The sequence below is a fragment of the Temnothorax curvispinosus genome, unplaced genomic scaffold (assembly GCF_003070985.1).
Source record: "Temnothorax curvispinosus isolate PA1 unplaced genomic scaffold, ASM307098v1 QBEX01000222.1, whole genome shotgun sequence".
Lineage (NCBI taxonomy): Eukaryota > Metazoa > Arthropoda > Insecta > Hymenoptera > Formicidae > Temnothorax > Temnothorax curvispinosus.
In genome coordinates this window covers 1-11,835 of record NW_020210002.1, presented here as the reverse complement: position 1 = coordinate 11,835, position 11,835 = coordinate 1, and the positions used below count along the sequence as shown (strand labels likewise).

General features: G+C 35.5%; 3 protein-coding genes across 3 annotated transcripts; all 3 read left to right on the top strand.

The window, feature by feature from the left end:
* The first annotated feature begins 1,655 nt into the window (after positions 1–1,655).
* LOC112467071 lies at positions 1,656–2,897 on the top strand. Its single transcript, XM_025035560.1, has 2 exons — positions 1,656–2,160; positions 2,286–2,897. The coding sequence occupies exons 1-2, from the start codon at positions 1,768–1,770 to the stop codon at positions 2,739–2,741; spliced, it is 849 nt and encodes a 282-aa protein (XP_024891328.1). The 5' UTR covers positions 1,656–1,767; the 3' UTR covers positions 2,742–2,897.
* A 419-nt stretch (positions 2,898–3,316) lies between these two features.
* Positions 3,317–6,664, top strand: LOC112467148. The gene is made up of 2 exons (XM_025035660.1): positions 3,317–5,877; positions 6,006–6,664. The coding sequence occupies exons 1-2, from the start codon at positions 5,682–5,684 to the stop codon at positions 6,662–6,664; spliced, it is 855 nt and encodes a 284-aa protein (XP_024891428.1). The 5' UTR covers positions 3,317–5,681.
* Positions 6,665–8,646: 1,982 nt separating this feature from the next.
* Positions 8,647–10,910, top strand: LOC112467004. The gene is made up of 4 exons (XM_025035459.1): positions 8,647–8,981; positions 9,156–9,438; positions 9,574–9,643; positions 10,105–10,910. The coding sequence occupies exons 1-4, from the start codon at positions 8,647–8,649 to the stop codon at positions 10,908–10,910; spliced, it is 1,494 nt and encodes a 497-aa protein (XP_024891227.1).
* Positions 10,911–11,835: the final 925 nt, after the last annotated feature.

Below are 11,835 nucleotides of genomic sequence, written 5' to 3'. Positions count from 1 at the left end.
GCAAACGTAGATGCAATCGCCAATCGCTAGTGTGATACGGGCATTATGCGTTATGCAGAAGTGTGTGCTCCCTGCTTAAAGCAGGGAGCACACACTTCTGCACAACGCGTAAAGGTGGAAGCACATAAAATTGCAGGAGCCATGAGCAAAACGCAGAAGCCATATGCGCATGCGCTATGGTATCTGCCTGTATTCTGCCCATGGCTGTGGCTTCTGAATTTTCAATCTACATAAACTATGCTTATGTATTTTTATGTAGATTGAAAATTCAGAAGCCATGGGCAGAATGCAGATACCATAGCGCATGCGCATATGAGTTCTGCATTTTGCTCATGGCTCTTGCAATTTTATGTGCTTCCACCTTAAAGGTGAAATTTCATGGGCAGTGAAAAGTAGCAGCAGATTGTACTGATTGGCTATAAAATAGAGAAGTTCTCGAGTTCCTAGAACTTCTCTATTTTGTAGCCAATCAGTACGATCTGCTGCTACTTTTCATTCAAAGACAGATATAAGGAAAACAAATTTAGAAAGGTTGACACCTAGTTTACATCGATCACTTGATACGCGTATTAAATAGTAAATAACTAGTAAATAAGTCTGATTATTGGCTGATCAGTTCAAATATACTATTTGATACGCGTATCAAGAGATCGGTGTAAACTAGGCCATTATCGACATCGAGGAAGTTCGCTTGTCACTGCAAGATTTCCTTAAGGAGGTTCGATGACTACAACAAAATGCAGAGAGTTTCATAAAATTTTAATATGTTGTTCTGGAATGCAAAATAGAATTATGTGAATTTATTAGGAATTTTTCACCGTCCCGTTTTGAAAAAAATCTACTCCAAAAATTTAAAAAGTACAATTTTTGGATTAGATTTTTTTCAAAACGGGACGGTGAAAAATTCCCCAAAAATTCACATAATTATATTTTGCATTCCAGAACAACATATTAAAATTTTATGAAACTGGCTGCATTTTTAACATAGGTTTTTATGGGAAATAACATATTGCATATACCTTCGGAATGAAATAAGTGCAAGAAAAAATGCAAATGATAAAGAAAAAAAAATTTGCACATGTAACTTAATAATTTACAAATAAATGAGCGAAAGAAAGGGGAAGGTTACCGCACATTTCGTAGAAAAATTAATTATTAAAGCATAAATTGCTTGATTTTTCGTCTGCTAAACTGTCATGGTCGTGAACGACGTGAACAGCAGCACGCATTATACACGCGGCGACCAATCAGAGCAATCCCCTTCATTCCCACTACTTCAAACGCTAGTGCGCTGTTTCCAGAATCCCCGCGTCCCACTACTCCCTCCGATGAAGCCATCGAACCTCCTTAAGGCCTTCACACATAAAATTCCGTAAGGACGTAAAACGTAAGCGTAAGAAAATCGATCAATCTCAATCGAGTATTTTCCCCTACTGGGGTTACGGACAGCACAATACTTGATTGGGATTGGTCGATTTTCTTACGCTTACGTTTTACGTCCTTACGCGATTTTATGTGTGAAGGCCTTAACGGGCAAGCGGACGGGTATCTGGATACCCGGTTATCTGGTTCTTTTTCCGAGCTCTAATATTTATTCAACAGTCAAAATAAACCGCCATCAAAAACGTCATATCCGGTTTGATGCCACGACGATTATTATGTCTTGTGTCTTGTTTCTCTTCGTATATTCAATGTTTGGTCCGTGAAGCGAATGGCAGATGGCAGGTGCATGTCGTGAGATTGATACGTGTTCGTTTTTCGGGAAAAATGAAGAGATCGCCGTTGAACAATGCTACGCACAGTGGCCGGCCGTATGGCGCGAAGCACACGCCGTACAATTGGAAGTCGCATGAGAACGCGAACAGTAGAGGTTATCAGACCACGGAGAGTAACAGTTACCAGCGTTTCCCTGTAAGTGGTGCAGAGTCGCAGCCTTGCGACGATAATTTCATCCCTCTGAACGTCAGCACGCCGATGACGCGGCACGAAAAGTATAATGCTGCTAGTCAGTATAGCCCTGCCGGTGAATGCAGCAGTCCAGGTAGTGGATGGTATAACAATTATAGGGGTAACTATCACGCCACGCCAAGATCGAACTGTAATAACCAGTACCTTGCCTACAAGCATTTCCCTAAGCAGTTCCACAGGCAAAAAAGAAAGGTAAGTGCTTGGCAGACTGAGAGATTGTGTCGAACAATGGAGATCCTTCTACATTGTGTGAGAGCATTTTAAGATCGGTATTATTAACAGTACAAGTTACTTGATCTTGTTTTACATCTTTTTAGAGTTACAGAGGAGCACATAGGCAAGTGAATGTATCGGTGTATGTAGACATAGATTCTTTTCTGGAAGATCCCTGGGAAGATCTAGTCAAAAAATTAAATGAGTCCAAAGATACGAGTAAAAGTGAAAGGCCTGAGAATGAATCCCCATTTAATTCAAAACTAGCCGATAGCGATTTGACAGAAAGATCTGGAAGCAAATTATCGAAGGAGACAAACTTGGATGATTTGCAGTGCAGTCAAGAATGTTCTGTAGACACGAGTTTTGAGATGCAGAATACAGATCTTAGTCAGATATCGAAAGTCAACAGCTTGGTAGAGTCAGAGGTAGATGATGTCTGCTCCAGTCAAGATTTGCCAAATAAAAGCACATGCAGCAACAAGATTTGTGGAGTTGTGCAGGAGAAGAACGTTTATTTGAATGTATCCTTGATAGATACTGACCAGAAAGATATATAACAATAATGAAGAGCAAAGTGTGTTATAAAAGAAAATGCATTAAAATACATGAAAGTACATATGACTGTTGTACATATGGTCCTGTATTCTTGTATATAGATATTGTATATAAGTATAGCATCGTGGAATTAAATGTATTAAAAATTTTTACAAATATTCTTTTCTTGGAAGTATGTTAATAGTGTGATTATAGTATACGTGAGATACATTATCATCAGCTTGCAGATTATATTTCCATAATTTAGCTGTGAAAAATATGTAGAATTTATATTAATAATTATACAACGTGTGTAATTTTGTTGTACATATTAAGTCAGGTAAAAGGTAAACCTTAATTAATTAACACCAATTTCTCTTTAGCAAATTAAATTATTGTTTAGGAGGATCAAGTTATAAAACCGTACATGAAATTTGGAATCTTATACAAAAATGTGAAATTTGTTTATATTTTATATTTTCATTTTTAAGCTGAGTATACAAAAGCTACTTGAAATATTAATTTTGATATTCAAGCATACTTTGGATCAGTATCTTTTTAGAATACATATAGATATAGATATAGATATAGATATAGATATAGATTTATTTTATTTCAGCTATACAAAGCCATGAAATGGACTTGGTTTACAATATACCTTAAACACACTCATACCAACTTTTTTAACTTAACGCGTGACACTGTTAATTCCTTATTCCGTACTTTTTAATTTCCTCTAGAAAAACCATTCCTTAAACCCAACACGCCTAAACCTATTATTTGCACGTCAAACTCACAACCTAAACTCAGAAATACTTGACTTAGTCCACTTCGGCAGTATCAAGCCAAGAAACGGACATTATTCACCTATACACACACACATACCTTCTTACCGCTACGCGCAACAACTAATATTCTCTATATTTCTTTTATTTTTTTTATTTCTAAATTTTTTCCAAATCTTCTTTAGACTCATATCTCGCTTTGTTTCTAAAATAACCTTCCTTACATCCTAAAACTTATAAAACTTGAATTCTAAATCAATGCATATTCTCTATATACTTTATAATCAAAAACCTAATTCTCTCTTTTTCTTTATCCCTACCTTTACCTTAATATTACAACTATTTCCTGTTTTTTAACCACATCTTAATATATTAATAATTCTTTACCTTTACCTTCAAATATTAACGCAACTCTCTCATCTTACAATACATATAATAAAATTGACTAATAACAAAACTCTTGCTACCTAACTAATGCTATCCTATGTCCCCAGCCCTTCCAAACTCATCACACCTCCCTATATGCCCTTACCTCCTCTTTTTTTCTTCCAATATATTATCTTCCTAATCTTCCTGATCTTTTAAATTCATTTAACTCGAATAACTTCTGTGCTCCATTCCTCTTCCTTATTTGCCAAAATCCTCGACACTGAGAAATCCTCTCATTCGCTCCTAGTAAATTGCCTCCCAGTTCTTCTTCTCTGGTTTCCACCGAAGCAACATATATTTCCTCCTCGCACGTTCGTTCTCTAGTTATCTTCCCATGCCTCCTATCTACCGTTGCATAATTAATATACCTGGATTCGCCTCCGTGCCATCTAAAGATTCTAATATTTCCAGAAAACTGCTGCGTTTTTTTAAACTGTAACATTCATATCCTCCTATTTTTTCTCCTTCCGCATTTCCTTCTTCTTCTTCCTTTCCTTATCTCACCAAGCCTTGCGTGTCCTCTTACCTCTTTTTCCTATTTCCACCTTCTTTTACTTTTCTTTCTTACAACGCAGACAAGTTTCGCCAATCCTTGTTCCAGGAATACGCCAATAGCTTTTCTATACCTTTCTTCTTTTCATCTCATCTCTTCTTCATCGTTGGCTTAATCTTTCCTCAGCTATGCTTATCTTCTTTTACTTTCCATTTCCTAGAACACCTCTAGGCTCGCCCATCCTTGTGTCCTTTATTTCACCTTTCTTCTTTCCATCTCCATTGACCCGGAACTCTAGAGATTTTCGATTGCTTTTTCTTCTTCCTTCTTCGATAATCCTCTTCACATTTAATCCTCCCTTGTTTCGTATAGCCTCTTCTATAACAGCGCTTCTTTCACCTACCTCTTGTCCTCTCCTCTGTTTTCTATCCTTTACCTCTTTTTCCTCTTCTTATTCTTGATCCTATATTTCCTAGTCTAAAATTTGTCCCAATCTAAGATTTACATGTGTTCTGAGTTAAACCTGTCATCTTTTCAACTATCTTCTTAACCTATACTTAATTTACGGCCGAAGGCGGAGTTGCGTGATGGCCGCCGCGCCGTAGCGAACACATGCGTTTTAACCTAGCTAGAGACCGCGAAAGTTTAATTAATTTCGGGGGGTTTTTTAGCGGATACGGATAGTAGATTAGGGGTTTTCGAGGGGCTTATACGACTCTTAGGATAGCCAAGTCAAAGGGGGAAAAGAAAATTTCCCCCCGTGAAGGGGGGAATAAAGTCAAGCACAAATTCGGGAGAATTGACGATATACGAAAAGCGAGGGAACGACTTTCGATAAGTGATACAAAGAAATCAGCAATGGATGTCGTAGCGAACGAGTTAGTTAGCGAGAGGAAAAGAGCCGCAGAAGACGGTTCAAACGAAAATAGAGAAGAGGATACACAGGGATTCTCACAGAAGGATGGAGAATGGCAGACGGTAGGACAAAAAAAGATGGCGAAGGATAAGCGCGCCAAAATTCTATAAGAAATGTCTACTATGAAGATGGACAACAGGGAAGAAAGGAACAGCCAATCAGGTAACGATGACGTCAGCACGGAAGATTCAACGCACGAATCAGGAAACACTACCACGGAAGATTGCAGGTATGCATCAGCGAATGAGATGGAGATAGATATGGAGGTGATGCAACACGCGAATACCACGTGTAACGTGTTGAATCGAATTCGGGTGTGAAAATTAAACAAAATACGGGTATGGAGGAAAATAGCAAAGCCATGGAGAGGACGGCACGAGAGGAATATATGAATCGTGCAGGCGTACTAGAAAGAATCAGTGAATTGGACGCGTCTGAACTGGCAAACCAGAAGCAGGTTAAATTCAAAGAAGGGACCAATATTACATATAGATTAGTACTTAAACTGAATAAAGATAGAGTACAGACAAAAAAAGGTAAGAATCGATTTAAAATTTGGAAAATAGCAACAAGGAAAAAATATTCCCAAAAGATATTATTATGTTATCACATACAACGGCTATATGTAAATTTAACAATTGTAATAATGCAAATATTTGTTTAGAAGGAATCAATAACCTTACAGAGGAGACAGGATTATCGGCAGAAATCGACCAAAGGGGATCGAAATTTGTCGGGGTGATCACCGACTGGGGAGATAGCATTTCAGATTTATGGGATTCAATGGATGACCACGATGATGTTCTAAAAATCGGAAGGATGTATAGGAAAAAGTGGGATAAAGAAAAGAAGATTCTGACGAAAGAGGATACAGGAAATCTAATAATCACATTTATGGGTGATAAAGTCCGGAAAAGTCTTGATCTATTTGGACGTAGAACAGCAATAAAAGTTAGACCGTTCATAGCATCGGTCAAACAATGTTTTAAGTGTTTTAGATTCGGCCACATAAAAGCTCTGTGCAAGAGTGAAGAGAGATGCATAATATGTGGAGATCTGGCACATGGAAACTGCACGAGAGATACAAAATGCAGAAATTGCGGAGGCAACCACAGATCTACATGGAGAATGTGCAGAGAATACGAGAAAAAAAAAAATATAAATCTTGCAATGGGACTTAATAATGTATCTCGTAGGGAAGCAGAAAGAATACTGGCTGGGAAAGAACAAGACAAAGCACAAGAACAAACATATGATAGATATGAAACACCGGCTCAATGGCCAAAACTTTCTCAACCAAGAAAAGAGATGGAAGGAAGATGAGAAGAATCACAGACATCTAGAAAACTAATAACATATGAAGAAGATAGGGAGGATAGATACAGGAAGAAAACTAATACATATAAAGACAAGTTAGCGACACAGAAGAATAAACAAGAAAATTACTATAAACAATTCGACAACAGAAGAGAAGAAATTACAAAGGATAAAAGAGGAATAGCCCTAAAACAAGTGGAAAAACAACCAGAAGGATGGGATAAAGAAACATCAGAGGAAGAATCGGACAATAATACTCCAGAGGAAGAAAGACAAGGCCAGAGGGAAGAAGAAGTAAATATTCCAGTAGGCCTGAACAGAGATCGAGATATCATTACAAGTCTAGCAGCGAAATTAATATATTATACTAATCAAGACTGGGAATTTAGAAGAATTATACAGGAAATGATCCAAGGATCAGAAAAAAAGGAAATAAGAAATCAGGGAGATAAATATAAGATCAAACAAGACATATTACAAAAGAAAAAAGAATTAGAACTAGAGGAAAAAATTAGAAAACAAAGAATGATAGTTAGCGATATGAAAAGAGATTTCAGAAGAGATCAAGAGCAACAGATAGCGCGTGTAAGAGTTCGATCGGACTCTTTACAGCGCTAACAAGATTTTGGTAAATTCAATCTAAAAATAGTTAATTGGAATTGCAGAGGATTTCATGGTAAGAAAAATGAGATAATAAAAAGAGCACAAGAATATGATATAATTATATTTACAGAAACAAAGTGTAATAAAAATAACATTTATATACCAGGATTTAAATCGTACTGTAAATTAAGTAGAGGTAATAGTGGAGGAGTTGCAATTAGTATTAAAGAAAATATAGAATTTGAAATCATAAATGGTTGGCAAAAAATAAATGATATTTTTGATATTATAGGTGTAAGACTTATCAATACAAAAGAAAAATTCAATATTGTTGCAATATATAGAGAAGACCGGGAGAAATAACAGATAAAATATGGAAATACATATTCAAATTTAAAACTAAAAACTTAGAGAATATTATTGCAGGAGATTTTAATGCACACTATACATTATGGAATTGCTATGATATAGACAAACAAGGAGAATACTTATATGAAAACATGTATGATAATGAATATATATGTGTCAATCTAAATACATTAACAAGAGTGGGAGCAATAGGACAACATTCAAATAATTTAGATTTATTTTTTGCCACCTCAAGAATATGTGATGATATTGAATATGAACAAATTAATGACACTTGGGATTCAGACCATCATCCAGTAGAAATACGGTTAACAACAGAAATAGAAAGCTACATGAAGAAAACGAATAGATTTTCTACTAAAAAAACAAGATGGATAGAGTACAAATATAAAATGGAACAAATAATTAAGGACAACATAGAAGAATATAAAGAGACTTTATTGGGAAATAAGATCAACAAGGAAGAAAAATATTCAGCTTTTATCAAGGTAATTAAAACAACGATCGAAAACATCACGGAAGATGGAAGAAAAACAAGAGATCAGAATAAAAAAGAGGAACAGAATAAAAGAATGACGGGAGAAAAATTTAGAGGAAGAAAAGTTATATGGTGGGATATGGATTGTGATGAAGCAATAACAAGAAGACAAAGAGCGTTAAATAATTAAAAAAAAAAGAAGGATTTTCATTCAGTAGAATACAACAAGAGAAAAGCGGAGGCAAAGAAGATTATTAATACAAAAAAAAGAGAAAGTTTTGATAAATTCTGTGCATCAATTAACAGATTTACGAGTCAGACATATGTATAGAAAATAAGAATTTTTAAAAATGTTAAAAAGAAGATAAATTGGAACAGTTGGACGAACAAAAATAGAGAAAAAGAAATTAGAAAAGAAATTGATAAACTAGCACCACCAAGTGTTCAAGTAGAAATGTTGGACCAGGAAGGAGTATACAATACGAAAGACAGCTTAGAAGATAAGTTTACAAAAGAATAATTAAAAAGAGCACTACAAATGATTAAGAACAATTTGGCACCAGGAAGAGACGGAATAGAATATAGTATGCTGAAGGATTTAACTGAAGAGATGGAGGAGGTGATGCTAGAAATATGTAATGAAGTATGGACAACGGACTGGTTCCCGGAAGACTGGAGGAAATATCAGACGATGTTCATTGACAAAGCTGGAAAAGAAAAAGTCAGGCCAATTGCACTGTCATCCTGTGTAGGAAAAGTTATGGAAAGGATGGTGAACGAGCGAATGGTCTGGTGGGCGGAACGAATTAACAAGCTAGCGAGAGACCAGAATGGATTTAGGAGAGGCAGGTCATGCGCAGAAAATTTGGTCAGGTTAACAACAGATATAAGGAACGGTATTTATACAAATCAATATGTTTTGGCAGCCTTCTTAGATGTTTCCTCAGCATACGATAATGTAATATATAGTATATTAATGACAATTTTAAAGAAACTTAAATGTCCGGTAAATATTAGAAAGTATATAGGTAAATGGCTATATTATAGAGACACGGAATTTATTATTAATGGTCAGGAATCAGAATATAGAAGAGTATATAAAGGATTACCTCAGGGAGCTGTACTTAGTCCATTATTGTATGCGCTTTACACATATAATGTAACTAACAAAGAACAGATAGAATACGAATCAGTGCAATTTGCAGATGATATAGCAGCATATGACAAAGGTCATAATAGGGATAATAATAAACGAATATTGGAAAAGGCTGTGAATAGTATTAGCGAACAACTTACAGAGTTAGGACTTCAATTAGAACCAAAGAAAACAGTATTAGTACAATTTTCGAGACACGGTGGATGTGATAATACTTATATAAAATTAAAAAATACGAGAATATATGCACAATCAGAAACAAAGTTTTTAGGAATATGGTTAGATACTAAGTTAGAATTTATAAAACAGGTACAAGAAGTAAAAGGTAAAGTTAGTAAAGCAAATTCGTTAATGGTATACTTGAATAAGAAATCGAAAGGTATGGAAGTTAACACAGCATTAGTGTTATATAAAAGTTTGATTAGATCAATTACAGATTATGGGAATTTTGTATATTTCCCGAAAAAAGAAAATCAGAAATTAAAAATGGAAAGAACTCAAAATTTAGGAATTTGAACAGCGCTAGGGTATAGAAATAGTACTCCAAATAATGTGATAATAGCGGAAGCAAAAGTAACCTTACTCAGGGATAGAGCAGAATTATTAGCTAGGAATTTTTTAAGTAAGATTAGTATTTACGGAGAGGAGGATTTATGTACAAAGATAGAAGAGTTAGTTCAAAACAAAGACTATGCTAGATATAGACAACCATTACACCAAAGAAGTATAATAGGAGAAGCATAGAGAAGAATAAAATGGTGTAGAAAGAAAATGGGGCAAGAAGAAAATTTGAAATATTTGATATGGAATATGATATGGTTACGCAACAAATAAATATAGATTTAAGTATAGAATATTATCGGAAGAAAAAAGGAGTGACGGATGCTCAATTATTGGAGAAAATTAAAACAACTCATGGTATGGACGAAGGATTTACGGTAATCTATACAGATGGATTCAAGAAAAGAAGGGGCAAATTATTAGGCGCTAGTGTGGTAATAGAAGAACAAGAAGTGGCATATAATATTAGCATATCGAAGAATTGTTCTACTTTCACCGCAGAAGCCATAGCAATAAAAGCAGTTTTAGAAATTATGGAGAATAAAGCGGACAGCAGACCAAGGGATATAGCAGTTTTAACAGATGCCAGAGCAGTATTACAAGCAATACGTAATAACCATTTAAGTGTATACAAAAACAGGTATATCAATGAAATAAGAGAAAGACACTTTAGACTCTGCAAAGAAAAAAAGAAGAAGATAGTCTACGTGTGGATTCCATCACACGTAGGGATAAGTGGCAATGAGATGGCGGACAAATTGGCAAAGGAGGCGGCAGAAGAGGAAGCAGATGACCATATAGAAGTATCATTTCTAGATTTCCGACAGAAATTCAGAAAGGAAATTTGGAATAAAACACAAGATTTCTTAGTTAAAGATGCCAGATTTAAAGGAATCTATTATTTTAAAAACTTCTACAACAGAAAAAAGAAGAAGCCATGGTTCCATGGAAAGAATGAAGAAAAATACTTTATAACGTTGATTAACCGACTGAGGAGTAATCACTACAACGTCAACGAGTCACTAGCAAGAAAGGGGTACATAGATGACGCCAGATGCGAATGTGGCAACCAGAGAGAAACCTGAGAGCGGCCATCCGGCTTCGGGGGACGTCTGTCCTAATCTGCCTTCTGAGAAAGTGGACGTCAACTACGGCGTTACGCTCGGTAACGATCAGAGAGGACTCGGGTAACGATACATGGGTTCGTATCCATGCTATGGTTCGTGTCCGAACTACTCAGAAGGAGGGGATATATGCTGGTCGCGCAAGCCTTTCCTCTGTCCGTGTACGCTAGGCCCTCGGCAAGCTTCGAGCGGGGAGAGAAGGGCAGACATACGATCTGCTATCTCTCTTGAGCTGTGACGTTGCCGCTTTGCACGGGCCGGCTTGCCGGCTATACCACGATGCCACGCATTTCGGGTATCGCGTCTCGTGTCTCGCCGAGTGCCGAGTCTCGAGTTGACAAATCGACGATACGCTATACCCGCTATATACGTTACATTTGCTTGTATACAAATTTTAATTTTTATATTTATAATTAAATAAATAAATATATATATATGTATATATATTTAAAATTTATAAATATATAAAGATTGCAAATATAATTAATTAAATAAATATTTGTAAACATAAAAACTAAAATTCGTAAATGTAATGTATAGAAATCACCGTTCTATGCTTTTCTATCTAAAAAAGTCTTACATTCAAAACCTTTACTTTGCATAATAAATTTTAAATATAATATTTAAATGCATACCAATAATTATATTATTAACTATATTGAGAAAAAATGGTAGTTTATAATGTTTCTTGCACTCTTATTAAATTTATTTTACCTATGCATGTTCAAGCGGCCAAATTACGAGCAACAACAGAAGGAAATTGGATAAAAATAAAAACACTTTCTTAAATAAACAATACACATGGGTAACAGTGAGTTCTATTATAATTCTCGTATAGTTCTGAACGTGTTTTAACGTTTATTTCTAAAGAGTTCTGACGATAAGC